This window comes from Alosa sapidissima, chromosome 14 (genome assembly GCF_018492685.1).
Source record: "Alosa sapidissima isolate fAloSap1 chromosome 14, fAloSap1.pri, whole genome shotgun sequence".
Classification (NCBI taxonomy): domain Eukaryota; kingdom Metazoa; phylum Chordata; class Actinopteri; order Clupeiformes; family Clupeidae; genus Alosa; species Alosa sapidissima.
Genome location: NC_055970.1, coordinates 15,850,827 through 15,874,261, shown reverse-complemented (window position 1 = coordinate 15,874,261; position 23,435 = coordinate 15,850,827). Strand labels below are relative to the sequence as shown.

At 42.6% G+C, this 23,435-nt stretch overlaps 1 protein-coding gene across 1 annotated transcript in view; it reads left to right on the top strand.

Moving 5' to 3' along the window:
* The first annotated feature begins 7,215 nt into the window (after positions 1 to 7,215).
* uacab (uveal autoantigen with coiled-coil domains and ankyrin repeats b) overlaps positions 7,216 to 23,435 on the top strand; it is a 44,260-nt gene continuing 28,040 nt past the window's right edge. The window contains 1 exon segment of the mRNA XM_042061516.1: positions 7,216 to 7,547. Within this exon segment, the coding sequence (XP_041917450.1) occupies positions 7,500 to 7,547 (48 nt within the window). The 5' untranslated portion in view covers positions 7,216 to 7,499.

Genomic DNA, 23,435 nt, shown 5'->3' with positions numbered 1-23,435 from the left:
CAGAGAGTTGTGTCCCGAATTGAAATCCCAGAATAGATCTATTGACCTAACTGGCAAGTGAGAAAAAATATTCCCTCTGTTCTGTGAGACTCAATCAGATACTGAACAATATTTTAATTATTTTCCTTTTGTCATCCTTTTTTTCAAATTAGTTTACACCCTCATTTCAAAAGTCCTAATTCAAGGTAATACTTGGAGTGAAAACGATGATAGGGACAGTTGATAGGGACAGTAAGCGAGAAGGTAGATTATTTTCATTAGAATCACAAGAGAGGAAGATGCCCACTAGCTGCATATTTAAGTCATGAGCTCCCAAGTGATTAAAGAGGATTTCTAGGACACAATGTCATGCCCAGACATGTACATGTATGAGTCTGTTTGCATGGAGGAACCCAGAACAAACATGTGATCTGTTTTGGAAGCCTATGTTGACTTGAAAGTTAAAGGAAAACAATTTATCATATAGATTTCTGTTTCTCAAGGTCACCAAGTACTGTCAATACGAAAAAAAAAAAATGGACGGATTGCACTGGAGTATCTTAAAGTTGAGATTCCTGGAGAATGTACTAGTGGACACATGCAGTTGGAAGTCAGACAGTAGACACAAACAGGTGTGTGGATTAGTTTGTATCCAAATGATCACACTTGTCACAGTAGAATATAATGCTGGACTGGTTGATAGCCTATACTGGTTTATGATGGCTTGCTCTGCTAAGGGAAGAGAGGTTCCTAAAGGTCTTAAGATTAAAAGTATAGACCCTTTCAATTGCATAAACAAACAGGTGCCTTCCTAAGGCATTCCTGATGGCACAGAAAATAACATTGAGCTAATGGTAACTTGGGGACAGACAAAAAATAAAAAAAACAAGATTTAAAGTCGACATTACGCTAAAGTCTTATTCATTTTTCATTTCAAAGTACTGCGTTGGTTTTGAATGTTCCAATCGTAAACCCTCTAGGAACAGACTGAAAGGGTCTATAGCCTAAGGAAAACTAGAGATCTTACATCTAGACATTGTCCCCTTGGAATTATAAGGTTCTATCTACATCTGAGTTAGTTCTGAGATATCAAAGTTTTAAAGTGAGATATCAAAGCTTAAAAGTGTTAGAATTCCATAGTTATACTACTCTACTCTACTAAGTGGAACAAGCCTCTTTAGATATAATGTCCAAAAATGCATCTTCGAGAAACGCCTCACACCAACTTATTACGTTTTCATAAAATAGGAATATGTCAATAACTAATTTTTGAGAAAAATGTCAGATAAAACCTTATGATTCTAAGGGGATGATAAAACATATTCTGGTATGTGATTAATCTAAAAAAGAAGTAATAAAAGAGAGAGCATATTTTACAAAAGGACATTCACCTCATATGTAGGTTAATCAATTGCAGGGTCAGATTCTATCACCATTAGGCTACAATAAAGTTTACTGTAACCTCTGAGAAGTTATAATGAGATAATTTCTCATAGTGTCCTTGACAAGCAGTGAGGTGATTAATTAATTATTAACAAACTAACAGGCAATGACACATTTTCTCAGTACTCACCACACAGAAGATATTCTGAAAAGGAAGTTTGCCCATGCATTAAAGTATAACACAATGTAGGAATTCCCCTTTTCGTCATGTACCCTATCTCACTCTGATGGCATGTTCAGGTAAAATGGGACATACAGGCGGGTCTCAAAAAATTAGAATATCGTGGAAAAGTTTATTTTTACCCCCTAAAATTGGATCTTTCATATATTCTAGATTCATTAGATATATAAAGTGAAATATGTCAAGCCATTTTTTGTTGTAATCTAGATGATTACGGCTTACAGCTCATGAAAACCAAAAATGAGTATCTCAAAATATTAGAATAAGGAGGTTATAATACAGAAATGTTGACCTTTTGAAAATAAATAAACTAATCGGACTAATCTAAAATAGTTAATTTATACTTAATACTTGACTGTTGGCTGCTTTTGCACAAATTACTGCCTCAATATGGCGTGGTATGGAGGCAATCAGCCTGTGGCAGTTCTGAGGTGTTATGGAAGCCCAGGTTGCTTTGATAGCGACCATATGGTAATTTGTATTGTTGGGTCTGGTGTCTCTCATTTTTCTCTTGACAATAAACCATACTTCAAGATGAGTTGTCTGGCCAATTAAGCACAGTAATACCATGGTAAGCACTAAGCCAGCCAGTTACTATGCACTGTGGGCAGGTGCCGAGTCCTGCTGGAAAAGGAAATCAGGATCTCCATAAAGCTTGTCAGCAGATGGAAGCATGAAGTGCACTCAAATCTCCTGGTAGATGGCTGCATTAACTCTGGACTTGATAAAACACAGTGGACCAACACCAGCAAATGACATGGCACCCCAAATCATCACTGACTGTGGAAACTGGACTGGACCGGACTGAAGCATGCTTGGATGCTGTGCCTCTCCACTCTTCCTCCAGACTCTTGGGACATAGATAGATAGATAGATAGATAGATAGATAGATAGATACTTTATTGATCCCCAAGGGGAAATTCAAGGTCTCAGTAGCATACAGACATCACACACAACATGCACTTACAGCAGAAAGGGTAAATATATATATATATATATATATATATATATATATAAGTATATACATATAACAAAACTCCACTGTACAATAGAGACAGTAGAAGTTAAGAAAAACTAACAAAACTAAATACTAAATATAATATATAAATTAAATTAAAAAAAATTCCACAATGTGCTTGAGGATGATCAAGCATGAGACGCTTGCAGTGACAGGGCCGGGACTGGCCTGTAGTTCTATGTGCATGGTATGGTGCTCAAGAGAGTGAGTGTGCAAAAAGCAGTCCAACAGTGACTGGAACCTGATATCCAAATGAAATGCAAATTCTGTTTTTATGTGAAAAGAGGAGTTTGGACCACTGAGCAACAGTCCAGTTCTGTCTCTTTTAGCCCAGGTAAGACACTCTAACATGGTCTCTGATTCAGGAGTGGCTTGACACTAGGAATATGCCACTTGTAGCCCATTTTCTGGACACGTATATGGCCCTTGATGCAGATGGGGCAGCCGTGGCACTGTGTGCTGAGTGTGTTTCACTAATTCACGGATTGGGATAAATGCAGAGACCAAATTTCCCTCACAGGATCAAAAGAGTATATATACTTATGCTTATACTTAGCTCCATAACTTATACTCCAGCCTCAGTCCACTCCTTGTGAAGTTCCCCCAAGCTTTTTAAGACTATGCTTGACAATTCTCTCAAGGCTGCTGTCATCCTTGTTGCTTGCACACCTTTTCCTTTTCCATTCCAGTCAACTTTCCATGAATATGCTTTCACATAGACCCTTTCAACAATAAAAACAAAAACAATGCTTGAACGCTCTATTTGGGCTTCCTCTGCATTAAGATAACATATGGAATGTTAAAAAGGAAGTCTTGTGGGGCCAACTATGATGCTGATAATGGAACTCTCTTGAAAGGGTCTATAGCACTCCGTACACCCTGTCCACCTTCTGGGGCTTACTCTCCCTGTGGAGGGTATCAATAAGTGCCTTCTGGACAACTATCAAGTCTTTACTTGTATTGCATTCATTGTGTTCACACTTGAGATAAATAAGTTTGGTTTTTCTTTTATCACAGACACATATATTGGTAGATGTTTTTTCTTTACCTTGACATGTTTCAACGTATACTTCTGTCTTCATCAGAAGGTCACGCGGTGGAGTAGTGTGACACGTTTTTATCAGCTGATGTTGTTACGGAGGTGTGATCCTCCATTAGGTTTTCATGACCTGTAAGCCATAATCATCAAGATTACAACAAAAATGGCTTGAAATATTTCACTTGATATCTAATGAATCTAGGATATATGAAAGATCCACTTTTTGAACTAAATTAGGGGGAGGGGGGAATTAACTTTTCCCACAATATTCTAATTTTTTGAGACCCACCTGTAAGCTTACATACTAACAGCTACATAATAATGTTTTTTTTCTGGACTATAGTGACAATCATTGCATCATCTTCAATAGTTTTCAATATTTCTTAACTGACAAAACTACTACAATCATTAGCCTATATATGTGTGGCACAAGGTTTTTGATTTTATGCCTCCCAGTGGCTTATAAACATGCCAATTTTACATGGAAAAATTGTCCCCATTTACCTAATGCATCAGAAAGTCACAACAATTCTTTTCCATAAAAAAGTATGGTGTTACAATATTTTGACAATAACCCAAACAATTCATAAAATATCACATCATACAAGCATGTTTTGGATTATATCAAGGTTTTAGCTGCAGTGCCCTTATCACCATCAACCAACTTCAACATGCCAGGTGATGTTCTTGCAAATTCTGTGTCCAGTGTTTTTTTTTTTTATTGTAACCACACCTATCCTTGTTATCTCAGACCTCAGATGTCAGACAAGAGTTTCTAATAGAGGACATTTGTAGTTACCATATAATAACATTATTAGTTACTTATTGCCTTCTAATATTTAAAGAGCCCAAGATGTAAAACCATATTTGTCCCATTTACCTGATGTCCCAATTTACCTGACGTCACCCCATTTAAAACATGACTGTATGTATTAGTTTGATACTCCATACTTGATCTGAGTGTTCTGATATTGGATTTCCTGTATTTTTAAGTATAACAGGATTTATACTTAAAATAAATCAATACTATTTAACCTTATCTACCACAGCAGGGCCACTGATCAGTGAGCATGACCCAAGCTCTGCTGTTCCTAAATCAACATCCTGAGGTCAATAGTTGAACTCCATCGACTTGGACCATATAGTAAAAGATAGACTTGGACTCTTCAGCAAAGATTGTTAAGGCGGAGCCATTATGGCAATAAGCATAGATCCAGCGATTCAGCTTCCCAAATAGACTCCATTATCAACAGGATCCAGTTCAAATAGTGCACATCATAGTCAGTCCTACGTTTTGAAAGTTACCACAGCATACACAACTTAAAGGACTAGTTTTACACACTAAGTTTTCACGCTCACGTTTTAAACAAAATAGAGCAAACAAACATGTTTCTGCTGGCAGAATGCTGCTATTCAAGCCTTATAACAATCTTCAGGACAGGTCCCTGCATTCCAAAGGAGAGGAGAGGTACGGAAAATAATGCAATAAACAGACTATCAATTAGTCTGTTTGTGTCAATAGACGCTTGGAACAAAAGCATAGGCTAGCCTAACATAAAAACATTGAGTGGATATATGAACATACAAAATAGTCTAAAACAACATTTCAATTATTTATAATAGCAACATGACACATGCATATTGTATAACATTAGATGAAAATCGCATTGATTATAGACTCTTTGCAGAGGCAGTGCGTTCATAACTGGTGGGCCAACTCTAGGCTACACAAAAAATATTTTCATAGGCCTACCCCAAATGTAGGCTAAAGGCTTGAGTTAAACTTGAGTCTGACACCTGTGATTTAGAACAATTAATTAATACATAGGCGCTATCTATTCTCTGAGACAGACAGTTAGGCCTAGAGTTTTCATGAAAATCGCGCTGAACAGGCTATTTAGGACAGTGTCAGTGCGCTCTTTAGCAGAACGTTCATGCATGGCGGGCCATCTCTACACAAAAAACATAGGCCTATGGCCTAGGCCCTTCGTGAAAATCGCTTTGAGCAATTGTTATTAGGACGGATTGTGGGCCGTAGTCCTATGTCAAGCCATTCGCGCAAGACCTGTGCGCACATCCATCAACCCTGAAAGAAGGGGTAAGTCCATCCTGTCTCGTAGGTAATCTTTCAGCAGTGTGCACCCTCATGAAAAGATTGACTGTAATGAGAAAATGATAGGCCTACAGCTTAAAATAAGAAAAAGAAAAATACAGCTTAAACTTCCCACAACTTCAATATTTGACAACATCATGAATGGTACTTAATATGTGTTATTTTAGATAAATTACTGCTGGGCTTTACTGTCTGCTATGAATATCTAACAACTAATTGCCGTCATTGTGAAGCAGGCTATCTCGCGGTTATGGAAATAGGCCTACCATGCACTGCCATTTATATAGCTAGAATGCATGTTTCGATACATAAGGTGACGTGAGCTGAGAGTGTCTGTTGTGAGTTTAGGGGGCACGTCAGCCAGAGGGTGTGTGAGTGAGTGAGTGAGAGACTGCTGCCTGCTGACCAAAGAGGGTCACTGGAAGAAGAGTCTGAAGTGCCTGTGTTTCGGCTACAAAAACCCGCCGAACTGATCCGAAACCAGCCCAATTTTTATACACCCGCCCAAACCCATTTTTGCCCGCAAAATAGATTGCAAAACCGCCCAATTCCAATCTGGCAACCCTGTTTAATTCACGCTGGAGAGCCATGGCAACCTTGTTGCTATGGTGACCTTGAGCGCCATGCACGGACAAAGACGGACTTGCACGCCTGCCCCACTGATCAGTGCCCTGCCCCCATCTCATGGAAGAACATTTACAGCTTATGTTTTCTTACTTTCAAAACTGAACGTCAATCTCACTGGACACAAATGCAAAGGAAACCTGCGATTTGGCAATCAATCAATGATATGGGGAGATCTGACCTACAACCAGAAGGGGGCAACAACTGTCTTTATTAACTCGATATCCCAGGGCAACTTTGTGCACTGATTCAATGTTCACATTAGGCAGAACTCTGACTCTGAGAATATGCTAGGTATCCTAGAATTTAAAATAAATAAAATAGAACGTGAAATGCTTGCTCCTCATTTGTTAGGCTAACATAGCCTACTTTTTGATGAACACGCCTCTCGGCTCTGAATCCAACTTAAAGTTGCAGTTCCGTCAGAAAAAAAAAACGATAAGGCACTGATAATGCAATGTAGAAACTAAAAGTAGGTTAAATGCCTCGGCCACTAGCCTACGGTTATTTGTGTTCAGTGCAGTGCGGATCAGCGCAATGATAGAATGCAATAGCCTGCTGTGCTTTAAAAAACAAAAAAACAAAAAAAAAAAAACATTTTTACAATGGCATATTTTTAAAATGATTAATATTATTTGTCGTTCGTTTTAACTACAGTGAAACCAGAGAGGGTTCAAGCGAATCTAGTAATCAAGGATCTTTAGTGAAACTAATACATGCTCCCACTCATCGGAGTCCGGCCCCTTCCAGGTAAGGACGACGTCACATCACTACAGGACCGCAGGTTGTTCCCATGGCCTCGCGCTACATGCAAAAAGCGTCCAGCCGCCAGCGAGGAAGTCCCTCCTCATCTAATACTTGATTGGTGAGGTAGTAAACACTGTGAATTGTACCGGCATTGGATTAGTTTAGTGATTTGTCAATCATGCAACAGGTCCAGAGTTTGTAGTTATGCGTCAGGTGAAAATCATTGTATTTTGAGAGGGAAAAAAGTCAATTAACACTAGTAGCCTAACCTAAGCCTTAGATAGAACTTAAGCCTACTTGATATTGTCTACTGTAACAACGTTACTGACTTTTACAACGCAGCGAAGCCGCAACGATGAAGAGTTTAAAGTACCGCCTGAAAAAGCACGAAGTTACCATCACTGTAAGTAGACTTTTTTCTTTTTCAGTTAAGTCTTTTTCACCAGCAATCACTGAAACTTCGCGTAACGTTAATATCAGAAACCCTAGCTGTCGGTTTGTAAGAACACTGTCAGATTCACAAATCGAAGCCTACACCATTCCATTTTATTTGAAAACGATGTTTTTATTAGTGCGTTACTGAGGTGTCAAGATAGGCTATCATTTTCAGTCCCTGTGGATTGTATTGGAGTTATTCAGGTTTTTGAGCGCTCTTGGGGCAAGGGCGTTAGGTTCATGTAGCCATTTGGACACTTTGGTTAGGCTATATGACTAATGAAAGCCAAACAATCAAAACTCTGTAGGCTACATATATTCATACGTAAATGACAGGCTATTTTTTGTCATGTCATATTCCAATATGTAAAAGAGTTTATGCATAAACATAGGCTACTCATTTGAGGAGTGATCATGTTAAACTCAATTGTACATTTAAGGTGTATTGTAGCATGGTACATGGGAGCTTTTGATTATTTTTTTGCTGAATGCTAGATAGGCTAAACAGTTATGTTTACATGAAACTTTCTGGTGTAGCCAACACTTTGGATGGAATTTTAACCTTAAAATAATCATGCCACATAAAAGCTTTCCTATTAAGATTCAGCTCAGTCCTTTCAGAGCTTCAGCTGCCTGGTGCTTTTACAGGCTTCTAATTACCATGAGAAAGAAACCTTGTGTGGAGTGGTGGTTTGTGGGTTACTGAGAGGCCACCTGACAAGTTGAGTTATCATTTTTAGTATTTAAAGGAAGAATCCCTCTAATAGGTTAAACCATCAGAAGGAACTAAATAGGCTAGGCTACTTATTCAATTCTCCTGAATGCAGAAATTATTGCTACTATAGCCTACTACTACTATACTATATCACTGCGATGAACAAATACAGTGTATGAAGAGCTTCATGTTCATGAATAAAATGAATTATTGGATACTATAAAAAGATGCCTTACTCTATTGTAGGCCTATGCTGAGCCTACTTTACATCATTCAAAGCATGATATGGAAATGTTTGACCAGTTAAAATGAATGTCTGTTGTGAACTGACTAGGCTACATTCTATTATGAGTAGCTACGAGGCTAATCACCTCGGAATTAGTGCACTGAATTGTAATGTGGTGTACTGACCATAGTCAGTACTATTTTTTTTAATTATTTATTTACATTTATTAAATGTGAATTTATACCTCACACTAGTTCTGTCCCAGGTAGATTGTCACTGCATGGTGCTGCATCTTCAGTGTGGGAGTGAATAAACCCCATTTACAAGGATTACGAGTCACATTGTGATTTATGATACACATTGTTTGGAAACTACATTGTGTTTTACACAGAAGTGTTCAATGTTTTGAAAGAGTGAAGAGAAATTAATCTGTATCCTCAGAGAGCAACTATGCCGACATGGAGTAGGACTGAAGAATAGATTGTCCTTTCCTAACCACGTACAATATTTGGTTGTGCAATAAGTTCCACAGGGGAAATATATATTCTACATTTGATGGATTTACAGTTTAAATACTATTCGCTTAATTATTTTTGGTTTTGTATGAATAAGAAACAAATCTGTTTATCTATGTTATTTAAATCAGATCAGTGGCGAGGTTTTCACCCAATTAAGCTCTGCTGTTGTCCTGCATATCAAAATGTAAGACATGATGATGCAAACAAAAACAGGCATTTTGTGACTGTGTATATAACTTTCCCAAACTCTACTTAATCCGTTGAAACTCTACTTAATCCTTTTGTTTTGGTTAAAAGTTACCTGTGGTAGGTGATAGGTTTAGGTGGTTGTGTAGGTTTTTGAGGTTGCGTGTTTGGGGCAAGTTAGCAGATGAGTTTTTCCAGTAAAGAAAACTTCCATCTAGACGCCTGAGGGTAGTGTTGTCGTTACATAAAGGCTAAACGCCCTACTGGCTGTTGTCAGCGGTTTGGCGGGGGTTGTTGTGACCTGCAGACGGAGGTGAGTGTCTGTTGTTGAGTCAGGGAAAGGCGGATTTGTGTTTGTATTAAAACCTCAGCCCTGTTCTCTGGGACCCGCCACACCCTGGCCGGACCTGTTGGGATTTATGCACACAATAAGGTCGCCCTGAGTATCAAAGGCACAACACAGCCCCTGCAGCCACGCGGAGATAATCCTCCATGTTATATTGTTTCACATATCGAACAAATGCCTCCTCTGGCTGGGGAATGAGGAAGACTTCCTTTCTACAAAAGCGATACAGTATGTGTTTTCTCAAGGCATTAATCCATTTTCAGCTGGATTGTAGGTTAGGTATAAACTAAACTTTTCTTTAGGCATGCTGTTTTGGAGGTAAACCGTTCACCTGTACCCAGCAACATCTCACTAGTATTGTCCTGTCACAATTTCAGTAATCACACATTCTTCTCTCTCATCCAAGTGATCCATGAGTATGAAAGTGAATCAGTAGTCAGTTCCTACTTGTGAGCACATTTGGATACGAGTTGACCCGAGTTGATATCAAATTCATCAATAGGAGGAGAGACAGTGTGTTGGTTAGTGTGGACGCTCATATCGTTATAGTTGTAGTTATCTGCATAGTTGTCGTTCCTGGTGTGAACGGCCCTTTATTCTTGGCTGGAGATGCTGGAAGTTTCCCCTCAGCTGATGCGTTTTGTCTTGTCATCCTGCTGCTGCTGCTGTATATCGATCATCTGAGCTGCTCGGCCAGGCCAGAAGCCATGGGGCTCCTTGTGGAGTTGCATTGTTTGGTTGAAAGGCTCGACTGCACCAAGGGTGGGCCCCCAGAGTGCTTGGAAAAGTCGGACAATGTGGATTGAAGGTTATCCTAGCATGAGTAAAGGGCCTGGGATTACTGAGGATGTGAATGCACCGTGGATAAAAGCCCCCATTCCTGCACCGTGCCGCTGTGGGAGCTCGGTCCAGCTTCGTCAGCACTGCACGTCACTGGGGCCACGCTCCTAAAGGAGTTACAGAAGGTTGTCCTGTTCCACCATCAAAATGTGCTGTCGCAGTTGTCTCAATCATTCTTCAGTGATGCACTGACACTTTGGTCATCCGAGGCCAAGGGGATTTTTGTTATTTGAGAACTGAAAATACAGTTTTTATTGTTTCATTTTTCAGTCATGTGTGTTGTCTGTGGTCTATGAAATCCTACCATGCCTTTACCTAGATTTAATAGAATATTAATCCAACTGTTTTGACAGTCCTATAGTTAATTGATCTAGGACCGCCAAACTTTGTATAGCTTGAAAGCGTAAAGAATGAATCCAGGATATAAGTAGCAAATATTCTGCCATTACAGAAGTATAACGTCCATGAACCTTGAAAGGCGCTTATAAACTAAATGTATTATTATTATTATTATCATTATTATTATTATTCAGAATCACATAATGGGCCATCCTTCATTATGGAAAAGTACTGCTTGCTAGCCTGGTCTTTGCTGAACTAGGAGTGTGCAGAATCATGAGTCGTTATGGCTTTATGTACATCATGTACGTAAAACACACAGACCCGGCTGAATGAAAGTCACAGTTTGGCGCCATTGCTCTGCCAGAGCTTTTAGAAGGGGCTTAGGGAAAGCCTGAGAGAAAGGCCGTGTGTTTCAGAAAACAAGCGCATAGACACTCAGGGGAGTGAATGCTTTATCTTGCCACTGAGTAAGCCATCTGAATGACTGAGCTGCCAGCTAATGCTCTGCACTCTGTGCATATTAATATCAAGATGTACTCGCTGCTTTCATGATGGAGACTGAGAAATGGGAATGATGACATTAAGCTGCTTGATGGTGGTCTGTAGTCATTAAGATAAGCTTGATTAATACACTTGGATATACTTGGGGTACAGAGTCTCAGACGTTTACCAGATTTAGATAGTGGGTGTTGTGCATGGCTTTCTAATGTCTTTTAATCACAGAACCTCACCTCACCTCTCGTTATTCAAATGTACAATTGTATGGAACCAGGAAGCTCAGGCTAAATACAGGCCATCTTGTCTGCTAGCCCATCCTCCATCCACCACCACCCGGGGAATGTGATCTGCTGTCCCCTCCCCAGGAGGACTCGTGGGCATAAAAATGCCAGAGAGTGATGCTTGCTGTGGAGGTTGGGAGTCAGTTTACACTGGGAAATGCAAAGCAAGGAAACCGTCGCTCCCCGCCGGGAAGGTGAAAAGTCTAACGTTTCAAGGTTGTTTTGTGAGCAGACCAAAGAGGGAAGGGAGTGGGCCAGTTATTGCATTCCTGTCATGTAATCTTCATGATGTTCTCTCATGGCAGGGAGAGCAACAGAATAGCTTTGAAAAGAGTGGGAAAAGGTAGAGCCTTTTTTGTCAGCCCAGGTAGATATTGCATCTTGCTTCAATTAGTGTACATAACATAACTGTCTCCGGCTTCTCTTAGATTTTAAATAACCATAAACGACTTACTCTAAATGATCACATGAATGACAAATTCAAGAAATGAGGAATTCCCGCTTGTTAATTAACCAGTTACGTGGATGAACCAGAACACTGAATCACCAGAAAAAGAAGAATGCTGTGATATGCTGATTCAAACCTTTGTCTTATTGAGTCTGTGTTTTAAAACACACAAGAGGTTCTTTTGGATGAGAAAGTAGGCTACATTTGAGTAAATTGGTATTAGTCTATTACTACTACAGTTCTATTTAAATGGACACTACAGTTATATTTAAAACAGATCAGTAAAAAACAGGAATTATTTATTTTTTCATTTTGGTAAATGATCAGATTGTTACAGCCTGTTGCTACGGAAAAGTTGATTTTGTTCTCTCAGACTTTGCGTCTACGTAGGAAGGTAGGTGGGTTTCTACGCATTATTGATTATTGGATTTTCTGGCCAGTTTATAGCAACACGTATACGCAAACTCTTCTTTGTATTTCACATCCCTGTTAAGTGGGCAAAGCCAGGGTTTCTGTTTTGCCCAAAGTGATTGAAACACGACTTTGACATTAACTAAGCAGGCAACTAACATGATTAGAATAGATCTTCTCCCCTTCACCGTCACTTTCCCTAATCAGAAACATGTCTATTGCATACTTATACAGGGAGAAAGGTATCTTGTGGAAAGAGCCCTCTGGGAATGTGTCTGTAATTGAACCTAGATTTAATTCTAAGCTGAATTTTTGATCTTCCGGGCATGGTCAGGTTGAAGCTACACAATTAAAAGCTGCTGGTAGCCACTAAGTAGCTTAAATCATGTAGACTTCAGGCAGCGTTTAGGCTTTTGAAATATGTTTAAAGATGTAAAAATATTTAAGCTCTCAAACGGAGGAAGTTGTCCGGGCAGTTCCATTCATCTTTCTGTCCGCCCCCACACACACACACACACAATGCACCTTGGTTGACTTTGTCAGGTGATCTATTCTAACCCTCAAGTTATCCATAAGTCCTCTGCTCTTCCTCCTCCTCCTCTCCTCTGCTCCTCAATTCCTGTGACTGTGGTCTGCAACCCTGTGGTGTCTTAGAAAGAACCCAGGAGTTCTTGGCTGCCATGGGCCAGTGCTCTGGCACTGAAAGTCCTCACACCCTGGAGCTTACACTGGCACACAAGGCCGGCCCTCCTTAGGCCTCGTTAGAAAACACTTCGCTACTTTTACTTTTCCTTCAAACTGTTTGCCATGCTCAGTTAAAAGCTCTCTTAAGTTTCTGTTTGGCTCCAGACGCAGTGCCTCGTTTTATTGTATCATATTTGACTACTTTTTTGAGTTTTCTCTTGCTTTTCTGCAATGAACTAAGCAGGACTTACAAGCATACTATGGGAAGTCCAGAATTATGCATGATGGCTGTGTCCCAGGTTGCAGGAATGTGGAGTACTTGGAGAGCAAGAATGTAGCCTACTCAGTGGAAGTGGAATGAGTTCATCTTTTTTGTTTCAGTTTGGGGCTGGCTCTCAGTAGGGAATATGAAAGGTTTAGAGTAGTCACAGAATGACCTTGAACCAAAGTTGACATTTCTCCTTGGAAATGCTATCTTTAGATATGTGCTTCGGAAAAAACCAAAACTCTCACCTCTCCTTGCTGAATCACAAGGTCAAGAAGCTGATCCTTTTTTATTAGTAAAACAATGTTGCTTATTACGCCTGTTTCTTCATTTGCATGCAAGAGAAACCGCACATGGCAGTTATTATGACAAAGCCTGATGCGTTTCAACGCGTTTGATCTACTGTTGCATTCATTGGCAGGCCTTCTTTCACCGTTTACTCTGGCATGTAAATGGACTCTGAAATACCAAAAGAAGCCCGGGGTGGGAGGAGCCCAAAATGGAGGCCAATGAATTGTGCCCACAGATACTGATATCCTGTGGAATGCACTTGGCAGGGCGCGCTGTTGGCGGCCTCCCCGCGTGTACCGACAAGAGCCATTGTGTAAGAGAGCAGATTGGCTGCTCGGGAGAGGCCGTTAAAAACACATTTTGCTTGAGCGAGGACGTCATCACCTACAGCCACAATGCAGGCGTCTCAGAAGGTCTTGACCAGTCCGCATGCCCTCTGCAGCTTCCGTGTTTCAACAGGTTGCTCTTTAAAAAAAAAAAAAAAAAGATTAAAAAGTGCTTCATACAGGTTGTATGTCAGATCTTATCAGTCAGTGGTTTTCTTGTAGATTCCATGTTGAATCAGAGGTGACGTTTGAAAATTTCCTTTGCTTTGATGCGCCTTACCAGTTTGTATATGTAAGGCTGAAGAAGATTAGTTTTTATTTAATGCGAGCTGGAGCGGAGAATAAGCTAAGCCAGTCGAATGGAATCACTTATGGTGCACTAACATCACCCTGCGCAGTGGGAGGCAAGATGAATGGAAACCCTGAGATAATGATATGCACAAACCATAATGCAAATCACTACGTGCGCAGTGTACAGATTGTGAAATGCTATTTGACACTCTAAATGGGTTTCCCACTGTCTGCTTTTGAAAGCGCCTGGAACATAAAATCAGTTTTCTTGAGTTGTTTTCTTTTTTCAAGACGTCTCTGAAAAAAATGTAGTGATAGTGAAGTGAAATTGACTAAAATTTGTGCAAATAAATCTATTCATAAAAACAGAGCAGGCTTATATAGTGCGTTGGATGACGAAGATCACACATGATTCATTCCTCATACTCCCACTCAATGGTGCTGATTCAACATGGCATCTAAACATCATCAAAGTCTAGCATCCGCTAGCCACTACCCGCTGAGCCAACAGTAGCCGTCAGCAGCCTTTATTGTTGTGACATGTTGCGTCCGTGCTTGTTTTGTTCTTGGGCCCGATAGGGGCTGTGTGCGCGCAGGCATGTTCGTGGGTGAGGGGGTTTGTGGAGACGAGTCATGGCAATCATGGGAGATTTACCCGTGGCCCCTCGCCTGAGCCACAACGTACAGGGTCACACATCCGGGGCTGAGCCCAGAACGCCTCACGCCACAGGAACTCGACAGAATACGCTGTCGCGCAGGGATCAAGACTCATGACTGGGCCGCAACCCCCAACTCCTCTGGGGGTAAAAATGAAAAGATTCCATCACTCTAATCGAAAGTTATTTAAGAAGGGATTTCCCGGCTGTTCAGCCAGAGACTCATGAGCCATGTGAGAAGTCGTCGCTTCCCCTGAGAACCTCTCACTGGAGAAACACCATGGGAAATGTATTACTGTAATATACCAGCATCCAGCAAGTCTGCCAGGATTTTCTTTTTGTCCTTTTCAGCAAATCTTTTGAATAATAATGTGCCTGCGGTAAGCAGCTCACAGTTATGAAATTATTCAGAAGCGGTTATCAGACCTTTCTGTTGTCTTTTCTAACTACTGCCCTCCAGAGGTAAGGCAGGCTACTGCAGAGTGGTTTGCTCTTAATAGACAGGTATACTGTAGTAGATCTCTGTTCCATGACTCAAACAACAGTGAACCAGAAATCTTCCATTATATTCCTTGACTTTTCTCCAAAAAAGGAGAGGGAGCACATGAGACAGGCGGAGACGGCCCCTCTGAGTCAGTGGTGAGTTAAGGGTGGGGTGGCATCTTCGCACAAGCCTGAGCTTGCCATGCTTGGGGCTTTACTGGAATGTTGCTGGGCTGAGGAGGCAGATTTACAGCAGTGCTTATGCTCAGAGTGGGTGTACACACACCCACACACACACACAGAGAGAGAGAGAGAGTGTGAGTGAGCGAGTGGTGACAGACATACACCTTTCAGTCTCCGCCCTGTTTTCACAGACCACAGAAACTCTCTCGACGCTCTGATAGCGCTTTCAACACTTCACACTGTTGACACGGGTTCACCTCATTTCACCGACTTTGCCACTAGTTCTCTCCATCCAGAAACTCACGTCATGGTCCAGACACGTTCCTGCTCATAGACTACACCTATAGCTTGCTGCGTGTCCAGCGTTATGAGCGCGGGTTGCGCTCGACTTTGCTGGAACAGTGCCGAGTGTTTTTGTTGCTGGACAGCCAGTCCAGTCCCCCTCCGTTCTTGGCCCACTGGGCCGCGTTCTCCACTGCAGCACAGCACAGCACAGCACAGGGGTAAAGTAAACCCTCTCCACAAATGCATGTCAGCAAGCCAGCTGGAACAATACGCCACTCCCGCCGGCCAAAACCAATAAGCCGGTCTGTTTTCATAGTCCCCGTGAGGGACACTGTTATTGCGGCCGCGGAATTAAAACGTGCCAGTGAGGTCACAATCACGCTTGGGGGTTTGGGGATTTTATTGGTCAGGGGACCCTGTGAAAGGGGGTGAATAACCGAGAGAGTAGGCGTAAGGTCATGTTAATGCTATTCCAAACACGAGAGGAATTTTGGTTTAAATGTTGTTCTTTTTTTGGATTGTTTTTGGACTTAATGTGTGGCACATTTGCCTTTGTTATCATTTCTTTTGTTTCAACACAATGTTCCATGAGTATGCTTGGATGCGGTTTCAGACTAGTATTGCAATGTTTTGATATTTGGGAGATATTTTCAGATATGTGAACGTGTTGAATCGCAGGGAACGGCGTTTTGAGTTATTGAGGTTGAGGTTTAGAAAGGAATGACTGCCTTCTCTATGCGTTTTGGAGGCAGAGCTTATATTAAAATGCAGTACGGGTTTTGCGGTCGTGATATCAAATTTACAACTTCCTGTGTGAAACCCAAAGGGGGGTTGGGGGGTTGTTTGTGCTGGAGTTGTTTGAAATGGATTCTTTTGTGCTGGATCATGTTCTGAAGAGAAAAACAAAGTGTTTTTTGAAGTCTCGCCCTGTGTTGTGCAATGAATAAAATCAATGTTTTTTTTTATCGAGAGAGGGTTTAATCAGATAACCTCGACGGTCGATTCCAACGCTTGGTCACGGGCGTCAGGTCATCTGCCGCTTTTATTGTGTTTTATGCAGAAGTTCTCTCCCAGTCTAATTCACTGGAGTAGTGTGGATGTCCTGAGAGGATCTGGCTTAGTGCGGCCTGTAAAATTCAGCAGTGGCCCCTGTGTTCTGTATTCTGTGTGTAGTTGTTTTTATTTTCTTTGTGGCACTATTCATACATTTTATATGGCCTCACTATGCGTTCATACTTTACTTTCTGTGCACAAAGTTATTAACCAGAAAATGCTATGTAAACAGTGAATTATTAACTCTGTTTTGTAACTTTTGTTTGGGACGTTTGCAGTTCTCAGCATGTATGGTTGGTGGCAGCACAGTTCATAGCACTCAAGTTGTCCATCCCATGTAGAGTGTGCCAGAGCTCACCATGGCTTTTGTGTGTGTGTGTGTGTGTGTGTGTGTGTGTGTGTGTGTGTGTGTGTGTGTGTGTGTGTGTGTGTGTGTGTGGACCGAATAGGAAAAAGGTTAGCGGGGTCAGCAGAAAGTGGATCCCTCGAGCTCCAACCTGCTGTCGGAAGTAAGGGGGGGGGGGGGTAGCAGGGAGGTGGCATGACCTCCAGGCCAGAGGTCACATTGGACTGGCCGAGTGGACTGCTGTCTGGCTGCAGCTGGGCAGCTGGCCGGACACATGGCTGTGAAATTGGACGGTCACTGGGGACCTCCAGGGCTCCGCTTCCTCCCAGGAGAGGAAGGAGTGTGTGCCTGGCCCTCTCGCTTTCTCTGTGTGCGTCTGACGCTCTGTCTCTGCCCTCCCCTGCCTCTCGTTTCCCCTGACTTTGACATGTCCAAAAGCCACATGTCCAAAGAACATTTCTTTTACATTCTAAAGACTACGACCACCAACTTTATAATGTTGGAATGTATTGGCCATAGCCTGGTTAGGGGCAAGGGGCAACAGAGCTCACCAGTCAGATTGGGCTGAACAGCAGCCCACCCTGGGGCTGTTTTGTGGTCATTACCAGGGCATGATGGAGCTGTCCTCAGGCAACCAATGAAGCCTAGATGAATGAAGAACTGGGCATTCTGTTACCCACACACACACCATTCTGTATATTATGTTACTAACCCAGGGCTGGTTCTAGCCTATCATATTTGGGTGGGCTGGTAGAAATTTTCGGTGGACAACATAGCAAAGCAGTCAAATTGGATCAAAATTGACAAACACAAAACACAAACACACCAAAAAATCGGTGCTACCTAGCTTGATTTGCTGAAGCCAACAGGCAGGGATGGGCAGTATTTCTGATACGTATTTAAAATTTCAAATACAAAATAGTATTTTGTATCAAAATACTTTTATATGTGTGTATTTTTGTAGTTTAAAAATACTACCAAATAGTTTTGTTAAAACAAATAACCTACTTTTGGTGATGACATCATAAAAGTGCAAAACAATGAATGTAGCCTCTGACTAACTTGTGTTGACTTTTTAATTGCTCAGACCTGTTGTGATCATAATATTGAGGTTCAGGAAGATGAGTGCGAGATGAGTAACTTGTAGGTTGCTAACACATACAGTACAATATACTTCCTCCAATACCAACCTCAAGTTTATTAAAAAGCTTTAATGATCAGTTTATTGAGAACCAATCGGCATGGAATCGGTTATATGTGGTTGCCCTGTTATATTCATAGACAGTAAAAGTAAATCTGGGTACGCATTGATGATAACTTGCCAAGCGGTAGTGACAAGTCTTAGTTGTGACTTTTTGAGTGCATCTCTGATACAGTATTTAGGCTATGAGATGTAACAGGCAGGTCGGCATAGTTGTTGAGTGTTTGCAGGTTATGGCATGTCCCATAGGCAGAGAAAAGCTGTTGCTCGCAAACATTGTCCACTTAATCAACAGAGTCAGTGTACTGATGAAGGAACAGATTAAATAGACAGATATTTTAGAAAATATCTGTCTTTCAAAATACAAATATGCAGTATTTTATTTTGATACATGGTTTGCTAATATATTTTGTATATTTTACACTTAAAATTAGGGTATTTGATATTTTATTTTAATACATTTTGATGTATTTTTGCCCATCCCTGCCAAGAGACATAGAATCACACACAAGGGCATAGGTTTGGTCTCAGCTTCGGTGGGGACACAATATACTTTTTTGATACACATCATACCCCCACCACCTTGACGCCATCAGTAATATTGAATATTGTGCGATCATTCACATCAGTGGCGATTCGAGACTTTGATCAACCCTCCACGCACGTGCGCACACACGCAAGCACACACACAGAGCCGGCCCTGTACCCACCATTCTATATACTCACACACACACCATTCTGTATACTCCGCTACCCACACACACCGTTCTGTATAGTGTTACCCACACACACACCATTCTGTATACTCCGTTACCCACACACACACTATTCTGTATACTCTGTTACCCCCACACACACACCTTTCTGTAAATTCTGATAATGGCTGGTGGCAAAGCAGGTCAGATGAGCCCTATTGTTCGCCTTCCCTTCAAACTGGACTGGGTGTGGGAGCTAGAGATCTAGCCATGCACCAGTGAGTGGATGTCTGTCCTCTTTCACATTCCATGTCTCTCATTCTCTCTTTTTCTCTTCCTCTGTCTCTGACTCCCTCTCTCCCTCCGAGCTGTCTCTTGTACTCTTATCTCTCCCTCTCCCTTTACCCACTTGGCATGTAGCATTACTGTGAGTCCCACTTCCCCCGAGACAGGGAGGGGTGTGTGTGTGTGTGTGTGTGAGAGAGACCATAGTGGTGGGGCTAATTAAAGCATCAATTTGCAATCTCCATAACGACAGGTACCTCTTATTGCGGCCTTTTGCACTGGCTGAGTGTGAATGCACGTCAGCCGGTCTGAAAATAGTCAGTCGATTACGACACCCCCTGCGCACCCCCATCAGACTTTTATTCCCTCTCAGCAGAATGTTACTTGCCATTGGTGTGTCGCAGCTCGGAAACCTAAACAAGCCGTGCTGGTCAAGAGGGCAAACACAATGTGGGCCAGGGTGTTTCCGAAGGAAGAACCCAAAGTCAAGTCCCAACCCATCTCCTCCTTGGCTTTAAATGCCCTTTGCCTGAGTTACTTGAAAATGCTCCTCTGCAATTACTGGTGCTACTAGGATCCTTCATGGGACATTTTTCACATTTCACAGCAGGGAAGCAAAAACCCCTATCTTTTTTTCCTGCTCTAGGAAGGCCAAGTTTAAAAGGTCTTTGATGTGCAGTCACTCGCAGGAAATCCTCTCAGTTGCCTCGAGTGAGCTTGGTCTTGTCGGGCCTTGACCTGAAAAAGCTCTAAAAAAGACTTATTCTTTCGCTCTCTCGGTTCTCACACACACACACACACACACACACACACACACACAATCTTTTTCCATCTTTTGTGAGTCAGAACATCGTGAGTCAGAACATCGGAACATCATCCCCTTGTCATTCTTTTTAAGACCGAACATTCTGGAGTGGTTGTGCTCTGGGTGGGAGTTCTGCCAAGTCGCCCCAGGCAACCCACTGTCGTCATCAGGGTCATCAGCAGCTCTCTGGCCTCTGGGTTTTCCCATCTGAGGCAGCGTGGGCTAAATCAGCACCACTGATGTCTTCCACAGGTGTGAGACTGTGGGGCTGGGCCTGAGATGATGGATGCAGAGACACGGACACCTGGAAAGAGAGAGAGGGTGTCTTGTTTGGGCCTCCTCCTCCTCCATCTCCCCCTCCTTCTCCTCCTCCTCCTCCTCTCCTCTGCTCCTCCTCCCTCTCTGCCATCCTTGTCCAGGTGGTGGTTGCGTGTCGGAGGTGATGAGTGAGATGGCTGAGAAGGGTGCCAAGTAAGCCCCATAGATCACATATCACTCTCACTCACCAGCACTGTTGCGGCCCAGCTCCAGCAACATGGCGGGTGGGGGTGGGGGTGGGGGGTGTTTTTAGCAGTGGTTGCTTGACTGCCAAACACTTAGCTGTTTCACACTCAAACACATATACACAACCAAAATCTCTCCCTCTCTTTCGCTCTCTCTCTATCTCTTTCTCTCTCACTCTCTCTCTGTCATCTTTCTGTCTTTGCCAAACTCACACACACGATATACCCCCACACATACTTTCTCACACATTCAGAGAGGGAGCGAGCAAGAGAAGTGCTCTGACCTCCCATCTGAAGAGCTCTGAGCGTCTCAGGTATCGGGAAGTGCATTTATCACGGGGGATTTAATGTGTCAGGATATTAGGATATATAGTCCCGTTAGGAAGTCGGGGGGATTGCTTTTAGAATGAGCTGCAGCGCTCTGAGGCGCAACACCATAAAGTGAAGCCCAGTACAGACCTCACCTGCAGAGGAACGGGCAGTTTTGTCAGCATACGCACACTGCAGAGGCCACTCACTGACACTGACACAGTTCCGCTCTTGAGCAGGCTAATGAAAAATGTGCTAGTCTAATGGGGTTGAAACCAGGATAAGTGTCTGTCTTATCTCAACTTGTGGTATTTCAAAAGGGAATGTTCCTTGCTTTGGGAAATTCCTGACTTCTTACTCATGCGCCCACAGTGTTTTTGAGGGATATTATGATCCATAACAAGGTCTTTTTTTAGCAACACTGTGAATCATTGGAGACATTATCCAGAGCTTCGTTAGTTCCTGTATTTGTAAAGTGTAGTGTTTACACTTCATCGGTCAGTGAATTCATAGAGACGTGCGTGACTAACTTCTAGCATTTTATGATAGCTTAACATCACACATGATAGCTTAACATCACACCACAGATGCAAATTAGCTAACTAGCTAACTCTGGTATAGAACTAGTTCTGTACATGGTCCCTGTCAACTAAACTAATAAACTAACTAAACAAACTAAATCTTTTAAGAAACATGTCATGAATATGAATAACTACAATCTGCAATCACTTTTGTTCCATTTGAGTTGTAGGCTGGTTTTGTTTGTTTTGGTGTGAACCATCTTCTTTAGTATGAGACTTGCACGTCTCACTGGGAATGTATGGCGCAGCCTAGTAGTCTGCGGTTAGGATGACCTTTATCAGATGACGTAAATCAGACGAGAGAAGGTCCGCTGTTTGTTGAAGCCAGCTCAGGAGAGGAGCCGTCAGGTCAGAGACCACAGCTGACCGGGCTGTCAGCACAGACTTATTGATAGAGGTAAGCTCTCAACACATGAGTCATGTCACAGGTTTTCACCTGGAGTAGATTGTACGTACTCGCTGATGTCTTGCTGACATACACGCAGCTCTTTAGTGCTGCTTTCGTTAATATGCAGACTTTTGTCTGAATAAATGCATGCTGCTGTTCTAGTCGACTTGGCATTAGTGAGCGTGGTGACAGAACTGTGTCATTTTTAACATCTTCACTATTCCACTGTCCGCCTAAAATACATGCAGGCTGTCGTTCCCTAGAAGCCTCTGACGAAAGCAGAGGTCCGGCCTGCTGTGGGCTTATTTAAGCGAACAAACAGGGCGTTAAAGGTGGTCCATTTTAGTTCCTTTGTTTCCATGCGGGAGAGCAGTTTAGGTAAGCAGACACCGACACCGGCCTCTTCACATCATGGGTCATGAGGACCGGCGTTTTCACATGGACACAGAATAACAGCACTACTCGTTTGCCACCGGTCTGCCTGTAGCCAAAACCTGAGACCCTCCTGACGCATAGAATGTGTAAATGAAACGCGTCCACATCCCAGCAACACTCCCCACCACCCACCCTCCTGCCCACCAACACCTCTGCAGACCCCTAGCCCTCCTGCCTCTGTCCCGCGGTTTTTCTTTCACCCCAGCTCCAAATAAAAAACTGACGTCTTCCTTTGGAAATAGCTGGTACGTGCAATGTTTACCACCAAGGTGTGGTGGAGTAGCGCGGTCCCAGACAGCTGATTGTAAAACGGCCGACACATAATCCAGCTACCGTGCAGGCGGGATCAGCCGCCGCTTGAAGTTTTTAAAGTTTGGGAGGCCTGGAAGGGTACCCTGGGGGGCCCGAAGCCAACGGACTTAAATCTGCAACTGTAATCCCCCCCCCCCTCCTCCTCTTAGGTTAATATTTCTAGATGCGGTGCATGCCGATCGAAGCAAGCAAGCAAGGTTCCTTCTTGGCTGGCCTTGTTTCTCGCTGGATTGACACCCACCGCAATTACTCATGCATATAGCATGCTACGGGTGGGGTTATTCTTAGAGCATGCCTGCCAATCAGTCACAGGGGAAAGGTTGGAGGGTCAAAAAATAAAGAGGTAACCAGTCTGAGGGGTTGTCTGCGCAGTGTTTACCGGAGAGGGGAGGTATTTTAAAACCCAGGAGAGCGCACATATTTACCGGGAGGGGGTTGGCCGACCTTGCCATTTGGCTGTTGGGAGAGGCACAGAACGGCAGGCAGCCGAGAGGATCTCCTCTCACTGGAAAAAAGAGAGAGAAGAAGAGAGTCTGTCTGTGTGTGTGTGATTTGTGTGCGTGCGTGTATGTTTGTGTGTAGGTGAGTGCCCCTGCACAACCTCAGTCACACACACACACACACAAACACTCGGCTCAGAGCAGCGAAGAGGAGGAGCATTGGGCTGA